General features: G+C 40.6%; 1 protein-coding gene across 1 annotated transcript in view; it reads right to left on the reverse strand.

Moving 5' to 3' along the window:
• The window catches only part of PCLO (piccolo presynaptic cytomatrix protein), a gene marked incomplete at both ends in the record, with an annotated part of 378,928 nt that extends 360,418 nt beyond the window's left edge, over positions 1-18,510 (reverse strand). The window contains 2 exons of the mRNA XM_082309114.1: positions 10,893-12,147; positions 18,269-18,510. Of these exons, the coding sequence (XP_082165240.1) occupies positions 10,893-12,147; positions 18,269-18,510 (1,497 nt within the window). The remainder of the gene's footprint in view (positions 1-10,892; positions 12,148-18,268) is intronic.
• Positions 18,511-20,918: the final 2,408 nt, after the last annotated feature.

Genomic DNA, 20,918 nt, shown 5'->3' on the forward strand with positions numbered 1-20,918 from the left:
AAGGATCAAATAAGCTAAAGCAACATGTGGTCACGAAGCATCACGTGCTATTTTCCACATTTGACATCACTAACAGAAACAATATAGGCAGCAAAAATGCCATTCAATAGGGCACAGAGTCCCGTGGGCCTACACCTGCAAGTAGATACTTAAACAGGTCATCTGTAGCTCTACTTCTATTCTTTAGCCTGCGTGTGAAACTCAGGGTGCCAGCTGTGGCGTTTGCACGCACCACTGCAACACAGGGAAACTGCAATAAGGAGGACACAATATAAGACTCAGATCTTTTCCCCTAAGGGTAAAGATTTCTGGACCTGTTTCTCACTCGGGTCTGAAATCTCTGCCGTACACCATGGGATGAATCTGGAGGTACTACATGCAAAGAAAGACTTTGTCCGCGTAATATCAGAGCTCACTGGAAGGAAAAAAACTCTGATGTCACGGACTGAGGCAATGAATTCATTATTTTGGTGTGCTTTGCCAGCCTTGTATTTTTCCAGCAGCAAAAATTAAAAGAACAGTTGGACGCAGTTCCCTAAACCACAGTTATTCCAATTATTCTGATAAACATGGTACATACACACTCTGGAATATGAGCTCGCTATTACTAACAGCTTCACAAAGAGATGCCCAATTTTGGCCCCAGCTGTAAGTTCACACTAATCAAGTTACCACTCATAATAATGCTGCTTTTATCTCCCATTTTCAGTGCAATTTTTTTAGATTGTTTAAACAATTCTCCGATCTATTTGCAACCCATAAAGCAAATGACTGTTAAAAAGTGAAACCAAATGAAACAAAACTGAAACACGTGTTTAGGCTCTGCTTTGAATTACTAAAGCAATTAAGTTCACAACTGCACAGAGGACCTGAGCAAAGATTACATTTCGCTTAACTCCCGTATTGTTTGATTGGTGATCAGTTCCCCTACAAGTCCCCTGTTCGAGGGACAATTAGTTGCAATACGTAATCTTAATTACAACACCTGATTTTAGATATTAGCAATCTAATTTAATTAGATACATATTAATACCATTTCTGGATGAATTCTTAAGGGTTTTCTAGAAGGTTTAAGTTTAATCAAAGACCACACTTAAGCCACATACTCTGAACATCCACCTCAGCTGTCACCGCTGTCTGGCTTTGGCAAAGTGATTAAGATTTCTTATATTAGGGAGGTGGGCCCTCCTCTATGGTGGAGAAAGACAGGATCCTGTGAGGAGCTTTTTAACGGGCCTAAGTGAGGAATGTCTTTCCCCACTAGCCACAGAACTTTTACAGAGATTTGGACAACGTACTTTTCATAGTGATTCACTGCTCCTGCTTCTTTTTGACACCTCCGCTTGCCTCTTTTTTTTTTCTTTTTTTTTTTCCCCTTTCTTTAAATGAAAATGGTATGCTCTAAATTAAGATGACCAGATGAAAGCATGGCAGTAACAGGTGCCTACCTGCTCTCATTCGGCTTCCAGGAAATCTGATTTTAAGTCACTATGACACCTTTAAGGCCCCAAAGGAAGTGGCTGTAGGATTGGGTGGGGCTACATAAAAAGTAGACTGAATAATTCTTATGTTTAAGGTGTCCAGATTCCAATTGCATTTATAAGCATTTAGGCTTGTTTTCAACATGCAGCCGGTCCAGTCTGACTCTACTACCTAAGTGGAGTCCAAACAAAAGTTAATTCTATATGACAGTTTTCAACATAATCTTGTCCAGAAGACAAAACCTTAACTCTCATCTGTTATTTTTTCCTTATCTTAAAAAAACAAAAAAAAAACCCCACAACTATATACATATACACACACATTCTTGGTATTAAACTGAAGCCTTTAAAACTAAAAATGAATTTGCTACTCCTACAGCTGAACTTCAAAATGGAAAATGTAGGAAGTTTTACTTCACTGTATTATTTTTTAAATCTTTCTGGTTTAGACATAAAATTCCTCCCATGCATTTTAGTGGGAGGAATTAAGTGCCAAAACCCTCAAGTCATTATAACTTACACACATCATCTTCAAACAAATACAAAACTGCACAGGCTGTAGTTCTGTGATTGGAACTGCAGGAGTTCAAAATGAAGTGCGCTACATGATGCAGTTTTGTATCAATTACAAAGATTTTCCATAAACTGCAATTACAGAGATTTTCCATAAACTTTAACGGGAGCAAGCTTCTGTTAAATACAGATGCTCTTACATGTTAATACAGATGAAGTAAAACTTACTGCTGCTGTAGATACCTAAAATACTAATGTTTGTCTATCCTTAAAGGTCTTCCTGGACAGCAGTTCTGTGACTTTCTAGTTTCTTTCTCGGCATTTCCCATCTCTCTACCTAGAATTAAAAGGCAAAAGTTTCCAGGGCAACACCTGAGCTTTTCCAGCTCCTGTCTAATTGTAAAGGAGATTCTTCTTTGATGCTGAGGATCCCAAGCTGCCTATTTTTACACTGGTAGATGGGGGTGGGGGCTGGATCTTATTTCTAGAAGTAATCCCTGTGACTTTCTTCATCCTGAGACCCATGCCATTAAGTGTCATGACTAGGACTGTACATTTGACAGATTTCATGCAGCATTTTTGTTTAATTTCAACTACTGAACAGAAAGTGCTGCCTGCTTTCTAACTCACTGATGTAGAAACTACATGCCCTCATAACAACAAACAAGTAATTAAAATATGTTTTATGTATTCATCAGCCATAACATCCTAAAAAAGCATCATAAAGACTTCACTAGTTGAGAGCACCAAATGAATTTATTCACAGTGTTTCAGTAATAACATCCATGGAGAATTACACTGAAGAAAATTATAGCACCACATTCCATAGCTCACCTTTCTTTATTCATTCATAATCTAACAGTTGACTCCAATAACAAATACGAGCTACACTTCAGTTCTCCTTTTCCCAAACAAAGCCAACACAACCGAAGGCAAAGCCAACACAACCGGAGCCTACTCCTTTCTGCAAAAGTGTTCACATTTGTTCTAACTATGCAAACCCATCAAAAGCAATAGGAAAACTGTCAGAAAGTGAGTGCATCGACTGGTGTTCTCAATTTCTATTCCTGCAGATGATGTAGGGGAGGAAGAGAATCCAGCTTGATTCTAAGATTCCAGATGTACTGTGAGAAAGAAATTTTGACTTGCAGATTGAACATATTTCATGTAAAAATTACTGGCACACAATATGAATGAAGCTCTCGGAAGCCGTTTTAACAGTCCTTTTGCAGAACAGAGCTGCACTCTAAGGCAATGGGTCTCATTCTCATTTAGACCAGTCATTTGGTACTATAAAAAGGAAATTTAAGATATACATAAAAAAATTAACATCCCCTTACATTACCACAGAAATGTAAAGATTTATAGAGCCTTTACATTGCCATGGATATGTAAATGGACTTTTCTGACATTGCTCAGCGCTGCCCCAAAGCTTTATTGACAAAACCAGTTTCTAGCCTGAAAACACATCAACTTATTTGGTTCCTGGCAATTTTAGAGAGGAGTGAGGAATTCAGATTTGGCTCTTAGCAGACATTTCTGCCAAGATGATGAGAGAAACATGAAAACTAAAGCGCTTGAGCCCATGATTTTATGCAGCTTCATGTAGAATACTGTAAGAGACAAGAAACTAGGTCAGAAAATCCTGTTATGAACAAAAAAGATGAACTTCTATCACAGAACAAACTGAATTAGTATGTCAACATACAACTGAAAAGCTCTTCTAAACAAGCCTGGGCAATACTAGAGACAAAGTTTTCCTTCTACACCATCCTTCCATGAATAACATCTCAGCTATTTGAAGAAATTACACTGAAATAAACGTTTAACTATTGTACACAGTATGCAACTGATCCTCATTTGAGGCAAGCAGATTATCACTACAAAATAAATATTTACCTTCCTTTCAGATATCAGAGATAAAAGGCAACCAGGGAGTTTATCAGGAAACACTGACTCAAGATGCTCACAAAAATTATGCTGGGTTCTAGTTAGCAGGATGGTCCCCAGGTATCCATTCCACAAACCACGGCAATGGTTACAATCACTGTAGCTTGGTGCTAAACCAAGGTTTGAGCAAGCTTTTTAAATAGCCATTTTAAAAGACTATTTTTAAATGTTACTTAGCTATTTTAAAAATACTAAAAAACATTACTGGATGAATTGTGTTATGCAGTTACCACAATCTTAAAACTCCATACTCTGTTAAAATTACTAATACAAAAAGCTATAGCTTGCATATGACCTATGAGCATTTGGGGAACTATTGTTTTATAGCTTATATAATTAGAATCGTAAAGCAAAATAGCGAACATATAATCTTTTGACTTTTTTTGTTGAATGCCAGTATTACAGAATATCTAAAAGTTAGTTTTTACCGCCAAGTATGTGTTTAAGCTGCCTCATGCGTAGGACAAGGAAGAAGACTTTTAAACACAGCTCAGTGCACTGCATCAAGCATCACGCATCACTGCAACAAATGCTGATGGCTTTCATTAACTGCATCTAGATTTAATATACTAGAAACACGGGAATGATTAACAAAAAATATAACTGCAAATCAAGACAGCAGCAAAGAAAAGGTTAACAAAGTTCATCTGTGCTGCACAGAGCATATCCAAGTGAATATCGCTGGGATTTGAAAACGGATTATGCTGTCTGGTCGGAGCAGGGCTGGGCCACGCTTCCTGCCCAGTGATTACCCAGCAAACAGCATCTCCACATCACATGGCCTAACATAGTAGTAAATTACAGTTGCTGAGCAACAGCAATACTGGCGCAGATGGCTCACTGCAGTTGACATCTTTAGCTATGCAGATTAATTTATTATTTACTTGTGTTAAAAACTGGACAGGATAGTTTTCTGGGCTAATGAGAAAACACTCCACATATTGTAGAATATTGCCCAATTAAAATATTGAGAAGCTATTTGCCATGCATAGGTTTTTGCTTCTTTTTATGTTCTGCCCCTTTCTTAAAAGAAAAAAAAAAAAAAAATCCACAGGGCATCAATACTATTAATACATCTAATCCTAAATGTAAAGCAGAAATATAAGAAGTATAGTCTTCCACTGAGAGAGAAAGGGTGCGGGAGTGTGTTTAAGGATATTCCACAGAGAGAAACAATATTCTGTACTTCCATAACCCTTCTATTTGAGGATCTTTACAATTTTCCCAAAATCCTGCAGTTCTAGCTAGGGGCAGAATTAAAGGAACTATACTAACTTCATTTAATCACAAAAATTGAGAATAATCTCCATTTCCATATAAATTGCAGTGTTAGTAACACTGGAACACCCCAACTACTCTTTGGACCAAACCAAATATTTCACACAGAAATATTTTAAACTTTGATCTTTTTTAAAAGACAACTAAGCAAGGCTTGTTTGAATCTGCTCTCTGATCAGTTTGAACCCAGACTAAACTCCATCCTCTTTTACAGAACACCTCTAGCTTTACTTTGGCACAGTTAAGAGTTGATATCTAAATTAATACTTTGAAAAAGTTAAAAAAAGCTTTGAGCTTTGTTGTTTTTTGGGTTTTTTTTCACTCATTTCTTTACAACTTATGATTGTAACAGCTGATGGTCAGATTCAAGTCCTTAATTTTTTTCTATTTTGTTTTGTATTACCTATATAAGCCTGAATATCTCCGCAAGTCTAAGTTTACATAGGGCACACAGTTTCAAAGCTATTTTTCCTGGTATTAAAAAGCTCAGACATTGTGGCATGTCACTATCCACAGCTATGGCAGTTTTATTTTTGTTTATATGTCATTTCCAGTCCATGTTGCATTCTGGTTCTTATGCACTACTGCAACACAGCAGGGTCTAGACTGTAAACCGCAGGGAATATTTCAATTCACTCAATAGCTTCCTTTACTGTCACGTAATCAACAAATACCTAATAGAATCATTTCTATTAATTTTATTGTAAGTATAAGCACAACTTACCTGGACTCACCACAAGAATTATAGTCATCTTCCTTATATGAATAATATTTTAAATTATTATATATGTTTTTCCCTGTACAAGCTAGTAATAATGATAGTAACTGAAGAAAACTAATGCATTTCTGGCTGTTTAAATTCTCTTTAGTTACTGAAAATACTTCATGCCCATGTATTTGCTACTGTTTAGGATACTTAGAGATGCAGGACATTAATAAAAATAAACACAAATATCAAAAATCATTATGAAGATTTGAACCAAATCATGACACTCTTAAATCACCAAAGGTTGTGATATGATTGCACATAAAAATGGAAGCAGAAAGAAAGAGCAAAAAAATCAAGGCTGTAGTATCTAGAGCAACTGATAGGGAAAATTCCTAGCTCTACCAAAAGCAGAAAAAAAAAAACCCAAAAATAGATATCCCCCCAAAAAAATTACAACAAGAAAATATTTTCAGATTGGGTTAAAAAAATTATTTTTCCTGTTGAATTGAAAAATAAAGGTTTAAATCCAGTAAAATGTTCTACTTGATCTGAAATTATACACTCCACTTCGGGAAACTCGATTTTTTTTTTTTCCCCCTCCTCTTTTTTCCATTAGGATTAACTCAACTTTATCATATAGACATGTTGTTTCAAAAACAGTCAGTCAGAACCAATAACATATTTTTTAGAACTCTGCCTCCACCCAGAAGAGCTTTTGGCAAGTAAATAAATCCTACATCAATATACACATCTTCACATTATCTTAATGTGCAATTTTCAGCAAGTATCTAAGTAAAAAATAATACCTGGCTCCAAGACTAATTTTAAATAGCGTCTCAAAAGCCTACTGTAACAGTGGATGAAATACAGACTAACGTAGATAAAATGCATGAAAAATAATCCCTCCTAAAAACTACCTAGAAGACAAGCATTCGCATATGCACACATACTCATCAAAGGTGGGCTCATGGAGCAGAGCCCACGTACAACCAAGTTTCCAACATTAACAACTTTAACACACCACTTGATCATCAGCTTTACAGACGTCCATCACAAAAAAATGTAATGATATATTATTACACTTTAAACCCTTGCTGAGTCCATGTTGTGTGTATCTTCCAATAACTAGTTCACTGGGATGAAAATTTACTCCAGCTATCAAACATATGCACCAATCATTTAGATTTAACTACAGTAGTTCATGGGTTTTGCCCAGCTTTATCAAAAACTATACATGTGTTGAAGAAAATGGATAGTCCCTCAGACGTCTTTGCTCATTTTCAGAAAGCCTACTCCTATTCAAATGTTCTAGAGGGCTGAATCTTTTTTTTGGAAGTGCTAGTTTCTGTTGCTAATGGCTCATGGGAGTGGTTTTGGCAAAATAAAATTTAAAAAAAATGAGAAAAATAAATCACCATGTAATAAAATAAAAACACACACCTACTACAAGGTTCTTATATATGTGAAAGGAAAATTGAACAGAGCACCAGTCATCAAATCTGTTTATATAATTTTTTCCATTACTTTATGCAACTGTTGCTAGGCAGTCATGTGCCATGGTGATGAGCGGAGTGTGAATACCTAGACAGATTAGAGAGACATATGTTACTGAACACATTATGCATGGTGTGTTTTCTCTCTAGACTGCTGTACAAAACCAAGATACCAACTCTCCCTTTTCCCCAAGGGGACCGCAGTGTCAGATGGTTCAGAGAAGTAGTTCAAGGGGTCTGACCTTGTGACAATACAGGTATCACTTTCTGCTCTTAGTTACACAGTTCTCTCTAGTGAGTTAAAACAGTTGGAGTGCATGAACTACTGCATTTTAAATAGAGGTTTAAATGAAAAGAATGAATACAAATTTAAAAAATCAGTACTTTTTATAATGGTTTTACAATGCATGCAATCTACTTCCTGAGCCAGTTTGTAAAGCCTGCTCCATTCTTTCCAGAATCAGCTAGAAGTATAGAATACAGAAATTTAGAAGGATCTGTACTGGAAGAGTAATTCACTGTTAGTTATGAAGACTGAACTATCCTTTAAGAAACTTGTAAGAAGAAGATCTTACGAAGGTAGTTCAAGCAGCTGTACAGGGGAAAATGTTAGAGGACAAAAGTAATATAAATTCTTTTCTAAATAAATCCCTTTCACTCTCCCCACATACAATTTGAAATTATTGCTTTCTGGTCCGTAATGTGTTTTAACATAAGCAATAAAAACAGTGGCTATAAAGGGCATAGTAAAGGCACAACACAGGATTACCGCATCATGAAACCTGGCAAAAAGAACAGCAGAAAAAGTCAAAGTATAACAATAAGAGGTGAAGATATAGTCAGTAAGTGCATGGGTAAGAGACAAAGACTTCTGGTCAATAACATTTTTGGAGAACTTAAAGAGAAGCCAAAAGAAAAAACTTGCACCGTAATCAAGAAAACTGACAGCTAAGACACAAACCATGGTTTTCATGCTAGACAGGAAGAAATGTGTAAGCTATTGTAAAGGAGGAATAAGAAACTTTTGTTAATAATCTAAATATTAAAAGGAAAGGGAAACTAGAAGGAAAGTTTGAGAATAACTCAAGTGGGAACGTTTGCAGCTGAAATAAATAAAATTTTTGTATGTGCCAGAGCAGGTTCTATCATTACTGAACAGTTGGAGCAAAGTAAAGTCAGATGTGATTCTCGTTGCACTTCACTGCAGATTGGAGCAGGACACCCACAATGAAGTTTCAGCAAGACAGCTGGTGGTGCAAAGCTGAGCAAATGAGAAAAGTCTGAGTGGGAGTCAGGAGATTGGAACTAATAGCTGAATAAATTAGACGTCCAATACCTTCGTTTACTGAAGTGATTTCATCATGAAATAAATGCATATCCTGTGTTTATATCAATGTGTAATATGAAATTCAAATCTGCTTTTACATATGTATGCAATCAGTTAGTCTTAAATGCAGCTGTATTTATTGTCTTAAAGTCCTGAATTTCACACTTATAGAGTACCCGCTTCAAAAACTAGTAGGTATTCATGGAATTTACAAATACTTTGAGATCTTCTTACATAAATTCTCTCTCTCTCAAAATCCATTTCATTTGAACATACCAAAGTTGTTGACCATTTCCATGGGAAATCTGAAGGTTTTAAAGGAAGACAACCTTGGAGCTCCAAGATACTCCAGAAGCACACTACAGAAATAAACAACTCGGCATCCACAAAAAAATGTAAGAAATTTTGATCTAAAAATGTTCTGTCAGAACTCAAAGGTAAAGTTTTCTTACAAAAGTTCCTCTTTGATTTCAACATCAATGGATCACATTTCTTGTCCATTATACATAAATATATCTTTTTTTACCCCAGACTGTCCAGTATGACATGCTTTATCACCTTTCCTCATATAGGCCCTGATAACACAATCTTTGAGCACCTGGTTAGGTGCAGATGCTCTGAAATTTCTGCACTCGGCTGTTCAAATCATTCTTTTTCCAGTCCAAGCATTAATGCCAACCATCTCAATTCTGAATTTCCCTAAACTCAAACAAGAGAGTACACTCCTAAATGACGCAATGTGCTATCAATGGTTACTGTGATTAGTCTTTCAGGTTTAAATTTGCAATTTTAACAACAAATAAATAAATAATATACTTCCTGGATGCCAAAAGCCTGCTGTTTGTTACCAGGTACCCACCTAAAAGTATCACTAATAAACATGCGCACTGAAAAGAAATCTAACTGCTAGCAATGTTCTTAAGTCATTGTGGTACTGAGTGAACAGGTTGCCCAGAGAGGCTGTGAAGTCTCCGTCCTTGGAGATATTCAAAATTGGCTATGAGCAACCTGCTTTAGGCGACCCTGCTTTGAGCAGAGAGTTGGACTACATCATCTCTAGGGGACCCTTCCAGCCTCAGCAATTCTTTGATTCCATTTTAAACCTAGGGATATTATTTGTCAGATTCAGAATATAGTAGTAGTCTGTACTTCTTCCTATCAGCATCTCTGATCAGCTAAACTAATATCAAAACAAAACAAAAATAAGCTTCCCAAATACCCCTTCTGGCTGTTTATCACTAGTTAGTCTTCAGTGCCCAGCCTGCTATGCCTGAATTTCTATAAATTGATAGAAGTGTTGTTACTGAAAACAAACCCAAACTACATTGCAAATTTAAAATTAGCGCATCAGGATGTATGAGAAGCTGTTCAAGCAATAAGAAGAGATCAGACATTCGTATGAAGCCTTATTCCCACACAGAGCAAGTAAAGGATATGTATAAGCACACAAATCAAGCTACCACAAACATCAGGTTAAAAGAAGTTCATTTGAAGTCCTAATATTACTTTCTATGCCATTTCTACATTATATAATTACAGCAAGAATGGTGATCAAGGTTAGAAATAGTCCACAGAGATCGCTTTCTTAGCATCCCACAAGAATGAAATAACCTGAGTATCACCAAGTCAAAACTCATGACTCAGGCTTTCAGCTAATGAACACTGACACGGTTACAAAGTAAATCCACCCCACATCCTTTTCCAAAACACACACTGGGGCTATGAAGAGTCATTTTTATATTTTTTTGATTAGTTAGTTCTCATAGCAGCAAATTTTACTTATTTATAAACATATTAGGACATGACTATTGTGGTCACATTATAAACATAGACAGTGAATGCTTAAAATCAAGCAAAATGGCAAAGAAGTCACATTGGGGTTCCTCCTCTTTTTATATGAGGAAATGAGAACACACTTCTAAACACTGTGCAAACAGAGAACCATTACCCTCTTTTTTTCCCCGATTTTACCCCCTTTTACTCGTAAGTAGTTTTCCCAAATAGCATGATTTTTCTCACTGAACTTGTTAAGGCCTTAAGTGATCATGATGATACATTGTAACACATCTGATGTTTCAGCATAATGAAAGTAACCGTAATTTTGTGCTCTGGTAGCAAACAACAGTTTAAAAACTACTCACCTCTGTTATATGAGGATTAGGATTAAATCCACACAGGCTGCAGACTACAGTGTGACATTGTGTGCACGTGTTGTAATTGGCCTTTTCTGGAGCATGCAGCAGCAGTTCAGTGGTTGTGCAAAGAGGACAGAAGGTTTTCTTTGGGGCAGACTCAGGGGGCTGGGTTGCACCGGCTTGCTTTTGCTGTGAGGGTTTTTCAGGCCCTGGTTGCTGGCCTGGTGGTTTTGTAAGTCCTGGTTGTTGTGCCGGGGGCTTTGTGGCCCCTGCAGTCTGAGAAGACGGTTTTGTAGGCCCTGCCTGTGGTGGCACTTGTTTTACAAGCCCTGTTTGCTGCGGAGGTGGTTTCCCCGGTCCAGGCTGCGATGGTTGTTTTGCAGGTCCTGTTTGCTGAGCAGATGGCTTTTCGGGTCCAGGTTGTTGAGGAGGCTGTTTTGGAGGCCCTGCTTGCTGGGAAGATGGCTTTACAGGACCTCCTTGCCGTGCTGGCTGTTGAGATGGTTGTTTTACAGGTCCTGGCTGCTGCGATGATGGTTTTGTGGGAGGTGGTGCTTGGGATGACGTTCTAGCATTGTCTGGTTGCTGTGGCGATGGTTTTGTTGGGCCTGATGAAGGTTTTGCAGAAGTTTGTTGTTGAACAGGCTTCGCTGGTTCTGACTGTTGGGGCTGAGATTTTTGTGGTCCTCGTGGCTGGGGTGGTTGTTTCGCTTGTTCTATCTTAGAGTCTGCTGGGTGACCAGGGCCTGGTTTCTGAACTTGCTTTGGTTCCCCAGGCTGCTGCTGCTGAGGCACTGGTTTGGAAGACTCAGTTTGCTGCGGGGTAGGTCTGGCAGGTCCTTGTTGTTGAACAGCTGGCTTTGGAGACTGTTGTTGAGCTGGATGTTTTACAAGACCCCTCTGCTCCTCAGGTTTCCCTTGCTCTTTCTGGGTAACTTTTTGTTTCCTACTGGCTTCTTCATGGGCTGCATCTGAATCTGATATCAAATCAAAAGGATTGAATTTGTTCACAACTGAAGTGACTGCACTCAATGGATTGGCTTCTGAGAGAAAACTGGGCATCATACTTGGCTTCTGATCTTCTTTAAAATCAGTCCTGGATTTTGATTCCCTTAGACTAATAGAAGAAGGGCTCCGTCCAGGTGCCCGTTGTTCTGTCTTCAGCACATCTACTGTTCTGCTTTTACTTAAACTTGGTGGTCCTGGATCTGGAGGCTTACCTGGCTGCCTGGGAGGGTGGCTTGTATCAAGCTCAGGATGTCTGCAGACAAAAAAATGTAATAAAATTAAAATAATGCAGAGTACTAGAAAAATGAGATAAAATAAGTTGTGTCTGTGACCCTGGAAGTGCTCTGGTAATACTGTGAAGTTTCTCAGGTGCTTAAGTGTTTGCAAGACCAAGGCTTATAACATAAGGTGCATGTAAAAAGTATTTAAATAAAAATTATTGTTCTATAAAGACGTATGCAAGTATTCATAGACGTATCTATTATTTAGGAAATAATCAAATCTGACAACAGTGTTTAACCACATAATTTTCTCTTCAGAAATCTGAAGCTACAACGTCCTATTTTACCTAAATCCAAATGACTAACTCCCCACTCTATCGCTTGGGATACAAACATGGGGAGACAGAGAAGACTAAAAGAAATAGAGGTGTCAGAAAATTAGCAGATCAGAGCACAGCCATACAAGAAAAACACTGCACAATACAAAATGTTTATGTACTTGTGTTTTGGCTACTTGTACAAAATTTGGATATATTTACAATCCAATATGCAAGCAGGGACTTAAACTCCTAAAATCCAGATATGTTAAGAAGTATATGCCTTGCTGAAATATTTACTTTGCCACCCATCCACTCACAAATCAGAAAAATTTTCAATCACATAAAACAGATGCCAGTTCACAGAATTTGTCCTGAAGGATTTTTTTTTCTTTTTAAATAGAACTATTATAGAGCTTCCTCCCAGCACCATCCCAACTCACATTGCCCAGCAACAAAAAGAAAATCTCTCATTACGTAGGGATTTTTCCCAATTCTCCAATAACCTTTTGCTGTGTTTTCATATAGGAGAAAAGAAAACTAAGAATGTAGGAACCAAAATCAAGATCATGTCTTCATATGTGACATACTATTCTACTTGTTGCTATAATCAGCTGCAGCTGGAGGAAATAATATTGTATTCAATGCTACTGCTAAAGGATGTAGTAAAATATTCTATACAGTGCTATCACCATGCTTTTGCTGGAAAATACAGTGTTCTTTTTAGAGCCACAACAGCATTGTAAATATAAAATTTTCAGTTTTCACTTTGAGAGATCCAGTTAACTGTGATCTTGCTTTTCTAGATGTGACATTTCTTCTTGGGCATTCATGAACAAAATAAATCATCACTCATTACCTTTAACTGTACTCCTTAACTAAAATAAATAAATAAATAAATAAATAAATAAATAAATGCACAATTCTGTTTAAGAGTTTTACCAGAAGTCTGCAAAATCATATATAGTGTATACATTGAAAAATATATTTTACACTGTTAACATTACCATGGATTTACTATTATTTCTGATTAATATTTAGAGTGTTCATTACATACCTAGCAATGGCAATATAAAAGGACAAAGCTAAGTGGTAGCCATTTCTGTGCTCGTAATTCTCGCAACATGTGATTTTCTCACAATCTTATATCTGATGTTTTTGCAAATTAAAAATTTCCACATGAAATGCTTGTTAAGGACAAACTATTTCCAGCCCTCCATAGCTCCATTTACCCTTCCCCATTCTTGTAAATTTATTGGCCGTAATACTGGGAAGTTTACAACCTTAATGTGGAACCCACTGAAGTGAGTAGGTGTGTTTCCATTGGCGTCAGTGAACACTGATTAACTCGTTATTCATCCAGAGGAAAATTCAGAAAAGCCCAATGATAATCTAATTCCTTCAAATATTTGGCATTTTTGCTTGTTAAAAGAATAATTTTATACTCTATTTAGCAACTAGGTAGGTCTACCTGCAGTTCTGTTTCTTGCTATTTAGGTAAGCACTCTAGGTTTATCTGAAGAGGTACTGCTTACTAAATGAAATCATTTCAACTATTCTATTAGTGGCTGTCTGGTACACTTTCAGCATTCGTGTGTGCAAGTGTTCAAAAAGCTGGAAGGCTTCATTCCACAATGCTAAGAGTGACAAGGGAAAAAAAAAAAGAAAAGGATCAATAGTACTATTAAAACTCAGGTCAGGAAACAGGGTACCATGCCCAAACCTTACAGTGTGAAGAGGGAAGAAGAGAAGGAAAAAAAAAAAAAAAAAAAAAAAAAAAAATCCTAAAACTGTTTTTAGAAACTGAACTTGGACATTAACATGAAATAACTGTGGATCCCTACTGGAACAGAGTTCTCCTCCAGCTTTGATTTTTATCAAAATAATGTGTTCCGTAAATTTCCACCTGATCAGATGTCAGGACCTGAAATAAGATTAAAACCCATGAATTTAGGACCAAAATCCCAGGTGATTCTGCAAGGCTTCTGGTGTATTCTGAAGACCAGACTTGTCTTGCCTTTATACATAACAATGTTTCTAAGCAATGGAGGCAGAGCGTGGTTAACTAGTGGAAGAAAAAGACTTGAAAAGACAAGTTTCTTGAGAAATGTTACCCCTGTCAAAAGCCAGGACTTGCTCCATTTAGTTTTAGGTAGCTGAAAGTTGAAGACTTCTTTTCTGGAATTATTTTACAACCAGCTACAGACTGTCAGTGAACAATTTGAATTAATCTGGAGAACCAGAAATTCTCAAAAAAAAAACCCTGTCTTTGTTTGACAAAAAAAATTCTTATTTTTAAACCTTTTGAATCATGAAAAACCCACCATTGTTTTAAAGTCTTCAACCCAGACTCAACAAGCGACATCATTTAGTCCTCCCTCACCTAATTCTTTTCTTTGTGCTGCTATGTTTCTCCTCACTTTGGCCTTGATTCATAGAGCTCATCTTTATTCATTTACATGACTATTACAGCCAAATCAAAGCTTACTTTGGAGTCAAGAGGAGACTTAACAGAAAGACTATTGGTCTAGTTCCTGAATGCCATAACTATAAAAACCTATTTAAAAAGGCATGTCTTTTTCCCATTCATCAGTGTAAATAGTTTTAGAGAGAAGTGCAATAACTACACAACTCCAGGATAGTTAGATCTTTTCATATCTACAGACAGGATATGTATAAACTTACGCATACCCCGGTGGCTTTTTTTTTTTTTTTTAAAGTCAACAGAGTGATGTCATTAACAAAAATAAATACTTCTTGTGGAAAATACACCATAAACATATTTTAGAAGTGTGACAATCAGTAAGACTTCTTAGCATTTCCTCTCAAAATGCAGCAAGTTTTTTTCTGTTAATGTCTATTGTGAACAACTTAATGAACTGGAAAAAAAAAAAATCAAAAAAACCCAGCTGCATTAGATGGTTCATATATTGAGTTTGGTCATCTAATCCTTTCAGATGATGTGGAACAATTCCTCAGCAAGTGGACACTGACACAGTTAGAGTCATTCAATGAAGCTAGAACAACTGGAACTTGCTTACAAATTGACTGTGTATGTTTCAGCCAAACTTCCTAACCATGAGTTTTCTGAAGACAGGTAATTGAAACAGGATAGAGGGATTTCCATAGGGGCTAAGCATCCCAAACTGACTGGAAGCTAGAGAATAAAATGTTCAAAGAAAAAAACCAAACAAACACACACAAAAAAAGTTACATTTGATTTAGGCAGTTCACTTTAGGTGCTCTAGATCTAAATGTTTATATTAAAATGCATAATAAATATTAATTGCATTTATTTCGCTATTACATTTTTGCAGACTTAAAAGCTCAAAGTCCTAGAAGCTACAGCATGTATTTTATGGTGGTAAACATGCAACTATGTTTCCTGGTACATACATTACTTACTATTAAAAAGTCTGTAGTTACAAAAATTGTTACTTCAGAATATCATCAGTCATGAGAAATCTGTACACTTCAAAACTTAGATTACTTTGGGAGGGAAATGAAACCATTTAGAATAGGAATTCATTACTGGTCTCTCAGGTGACACTAGCAGCTAAAGCTGCAATGGAAATTACAGAGGAAAAATCCAGTTCACAACATGAAAAAAACTAACAGATCATGCAATAGGGACACTGTCATAATGCACAGCTATATAAACTGTAAGCCAGAATTCCTCTTTTGATCACTATTTCAGTCACTTAACATTTGGACTGGCATAACCACACCAGAAAAAAAAGCTGTTGGGCACAACAGTTGTAGAGCATCAGTTAAGAGGTATTTTCCACATCTGATTTCTTTGGCTACACAAACCAAAATAAAAAAGCTTGAAGCTAAGGTATCTGAGTCTCAGCAGGCTAGTTCTTTACTTAAGTTGCAGTCTGGAAGAGGTTGATCCTTAGTCCTTAGAAGAGTCTTACTCCAAGGGTTTGGATCAGGTTCTTAATAATTATTCCCATCATTCTTTGTACATCTCAATAGCAAGAGAGGTGCGCAAGAGGAGCAAGTAAAGCCACAAAACAAGAGCAGAGACAAGCAGTAACCTCATTACAATGTGACAGGCACAAAGATGCTACGATGGGAACTGCTACAACCCCACAAAAGAACCTAGTGGATAGGTTATTGCACTGAACGCTAAAACATCAACTTTGACTAAAAGTTAAAACCCCGTAATTCACAAATATAGAGTGCCTTTACTTTAAATGGAGAGTGAAAGCATGGTACGTTAATAAGATCAAAGTAGTTTCTGATATCATACATATGTTTGTAGGAAAGCAGCCATTTATAAATGCAGAAATATCCACACTGCAATGAGTTTAGCCTATTCTAAAATATTCCAAGGGCAGTTATCTTACTTTTTTACTGGAACATGAGCATGAAACAATAAACTTTTAAAGTCTTTGTGTCTTTGCTCATAGGCTGTTATACAAAAGGGATTCTGAGCTTAGTTTCACCAAACTAACCAATATGATTTTTTTTTTTTCCATTAACATCTATAGAAGCTGGGTAGAGCCCTGAAGTGAATGGAAAAGTATATTTTACATACAGTGTTAATACCTGTTTAATAAATATGCAAGACATAAGATAGGAAGATTTGATTTCCAGTTTTAAAAAATGGAGACCATCATTTCAGGTATAATCCCAATGACTTCAGTAGTTTGCCCAAGGATTAATTTGGTCCCACCCTCCTTGCTCCTCTTCTAGAATTCACTTATATAAACCTGACATTATATAAACTCAGTATGTATTTCTCTAGGGTGAGGTCAATACACAAGAACCGTGTTGAACGGTCAGTCGAGGAGGCTCCTTTCAGCATCCTCCTTCGAGACAAACAACACACCCAGCCCCGGAGACGGAGAGCGACAGAGAGGCCGGCCCTGGCTGACGGGCGGGGGACGCCGGCGAGTTCAGGACCGCGGACAGCGGCAGGGGCCGGGCGGCGATCGGCGGGCGGCGGCCCCGGCAGCGGCCCCGGCAGCGCGGAGCGGAGAGGGGCGGGGCGGCCCCCGGGCCGGGGCGGGGGAAGGGGCTTGTTGCACGTCGGGCAGTGAATTCGCTAAGGGGCAGGGAAAGAAGGGGGAAGGAAATCGCCCCAGCCTTCCCAGATGCAGGTAAAGCCATCACTACTCAGAATACGGAATCCCGTGGCAATCAATTTAATCTATTATTTGGCCTCTCTTTCCCCTTTCAACAAAATAGAAAAGGAAAAAAAAAAATCATCGAGAAGAGAAATAAGGGGAGAAAAATAGACTGAAACAGACCTCCTCAATCCATGACTATTTAATGAAGCCAAATGATAGCTGTAGAGGTTAGGAACTGGCACAGTAATGACTAGCAAATACATCATACTCAAAAGCTCCGAAAGATTAAACAAGAATCTCTTTCTCCAGAAAGGGAACCTTACAGAGCCCATCAGCCCTGGGGAGAGGTTCCCTGCCCACTATCTGAGCTGTGGGGCACTCCAGCCCCGTAAAGCACACACACACACACAGAAAACCGAAACGTTGCCTGCAAACCTCTCCCCTCCCTAGACACAGAAGCTACCCGTGCTCCGGATCGGTGCGAAGGGAGGGAAGGGGAGGGCGCAGCCCACTGGAAGCGAGGACCGTCGTTATTATTAGAAACCACCGGAGTAGGAAAAGCTGGAGAGTGCAGGCTCCATCCCAGTGTCCGCACTCGTGCAGCCGCCCCCTTCCCTCCCTCCGCCAGCAAAACGCACCGCCTGCTCCCGATGCAGCGGGCCCGGATCGTGCTGCCGCTCGCCCCCCGCCCCACCGCGAGGAGACGGAGAAGGGGGGAAGGGAGGAGCGGGAGAAGGGAGATTTTCCGTGCGTGCCTTTGCATGGGAGGCGGCTCCGCGCCGGCGAGGTTCCCTCTGGGCAGCCCCTGCGCCCTTGACATGACAGCGGCGATCTGCCTCCTCTCCTCCTCGCTCAGCTGGCTCAGGTCCGCCTCCACCCCGGCCGGGACCAGGCGCTGCAAGGGGGCCGCGGGGCCGCCGCCATCCCCGGCTGCCGCCGCCCCTTCGGGGAAGGCGCCCAGCCCTTCGCCTCCTTCCAGGCTCGCCTCGTTGCCCATGGCCGCCGCGGCTCCCCGCTCGCCTCCTCTCCCCTCGGGCGCGGACCGGGCGGGGGGGGGGAGCGGCTCGCCGGCGCGCAGCCCCGCTCCCCGGCGGGCGGAGCGGCGGGCGCTCAGGGCTCCGCGGCCGCCACCGCGGCCCCGTGCGGCGGCACCGGCAGCGCCGGGGCCGGGCTCGCTGGCTGCCGCCGCGGCTGCCGGGGAAGTGCGGCGCCGCCACCCGCCCGCCGCGCCGCGCTCCGCCGCCCCGCGCAGCGCATGCTCCGGGCGGGCGGGAGGGCGGGCGGCTCCCCCGCACACCGCCGCCCCGCGCCCCGCCCCGCGCCCCGGCCGTTAAAGGCACCGCGCGCACCCCCGGCCCCCCCGGCGCTCGGTCGGCCGCCGCCCGCACCGCACCGCACCGCACCATACCATACCATACCATACCATACCATACCATACCATACCATACCATACCATACCATACCGCACCGCACCGCACCATACCATACCATACCATACCGCACCGCACCGCACCGCACCATACCGCACCGCACCGTACCGCGCCCCCGCGGTGCTGCCTCCCTTCTCCTTCCCTCTGCACATAAGGATGCGCTCGCAAGCAGCCAAAGCTTGACCGAGCCTGGCGCGCCCGCAACACGAGTAAGGGGGGCTGGAAGGCTCATCGGGAGGACGTCCACCCAAGCAGCCCCCTCAGAGCGGAGCCAGCAAGGTCAGCCCAGTTTTGAATGCCTCTACGGATGGAGAATTCACAGCCTCTCTGGGCCCCTATCCCAGTATCTGACCACCCTGGTGGTGACTCGCTCCAGTATGTCAGTGTCGTTCCAGGATGGGTGAGCCCCAACCTGGACACAGTGCTCCTAATGCAGCCTCACAACTGCTGAATCTATTGAGAAGAATCACCTCCTTTAACCTGCTGGCCCTGCCTGAGGTAGCACAGCCCAGTCTGCCGTTGGCATTCTTCACCACAAGGGCATACTGCTGAAACAAGTTCACCTGCTCATCCACCAGCACTTCTGCAAAGCTGCTTTGGGCCAGCCTGTCCTGGTACAGGGAGTTACTCCCTCCCAGATATAGGACTCTGCACTTGCCTTTGTTCAACTTCATGCTTGCCCTGCAAGCAGCAGCGCTGCCTCCCAGTGTATCTGCCGTTCTCCCAGCTGGCATCATTCACAGACTTGCTGAGGGTGTATTCCATGCCTTTGCCCACATCGTTAACAGAGACATTGAATATTATCAGTCAGAAAGGTGCAACTAGTAACATGCCACCACTTGGACTTGAAACAACTAACCACAACCCATCTGAGCCTGACAGTTCAGTCTATTTTTCACCCACTGTACAGGTCTCACTAATTTGGCTATAAGGATATTACAGTTGATTGTGCTGAAAGCCTGATGGAGTGTGATTTGCCCTGGGTAAATACATGCTGTCTGTTTCCCATAACCTTCCCGTCCTTCGTCTACTTGGACATGGCTTCCAGGAGGATTTGCTCCGTAACCTTCCCCAGAAAGGCACTAGCCACATTACCCTAGCTGCCTTGTAGCTCTCTTGTGGATCCTGTTTCTTGAAGATGGGTGCAGTGCTTGCCTTTCGCTGGCCCTTAGGAAACTTTCCTAATGACTTTTTGAAGATGACAGAGTGACTTTGCAATAGCATCAACCCAGCGCCCTCAGCACCCTTTGATCCACCCCATCCAGTCCCATGAGCTGCTGCATTCCCAGCTGGTGTAAGCGCTCTCTAAGTCTGCCTTACTCTGCTACAGGTCATGCTTCACTCCCACATACTCTAATGCTCAGCTCAGGGACCTGAGAGACGAGAGGACAAACCTTACCCATAAGAGCTATGGCAAAGAGCCACTAAGTACCTTGGCTTTTCTCCGTCCTTTGCCATTAGTTTTCCTGCCTCATTGATCGGGAGCCAAATTTTTCCCAAATCTTTCCTAGGGATCTTACTAAACTGTGGCTGTATTTTGGATATTCCAATGTGTTTGTTAAACAGCTAGATCTTCACAAATATCAGTTGGTTTAGCTACAGGGATGTGACAGCATTTGACGCTCTTGCTTGTCTCCCTCTGTAGCACCGTTACTATTTTTCTCCAGACACAGCTGTATGCAGATCAGCCCCCAAAATGACCTACATAAGGATGCCACCCAAATATTTATACTATTCTTGTATTGTAACAATCAGAGACCACTTTTTCCAGTACTGGTTCACAATAAATGATGAAACTAGTAGCAGCTGGGGGCTACCTACTTTTCTCTCAAGTGGCTTTAAGTTACACATCAAAAGAACATCTCAGCGGAGAACATGATGAAGCACAGAGGGAAAATCTTCTAAAGGGAGTAGCATGACACAAGCGTAAGTGGATGTCTGTTCACACCGCGTTCTAGGTAAAGACGTCGGAGGG

This window comes from Platalea leucorodia, assembly GCF_965183815.1.
Source record: "Platalea leucorodia genome assembly, chromosome: 4".
Classification (NCBI taxonomy): domain Eukaryota; kingdom Metazoa; phylum Chordata; class Aves; order Pelecaniformes; family Threskiornithidae; genus Platalea; species Platalea leucorodia.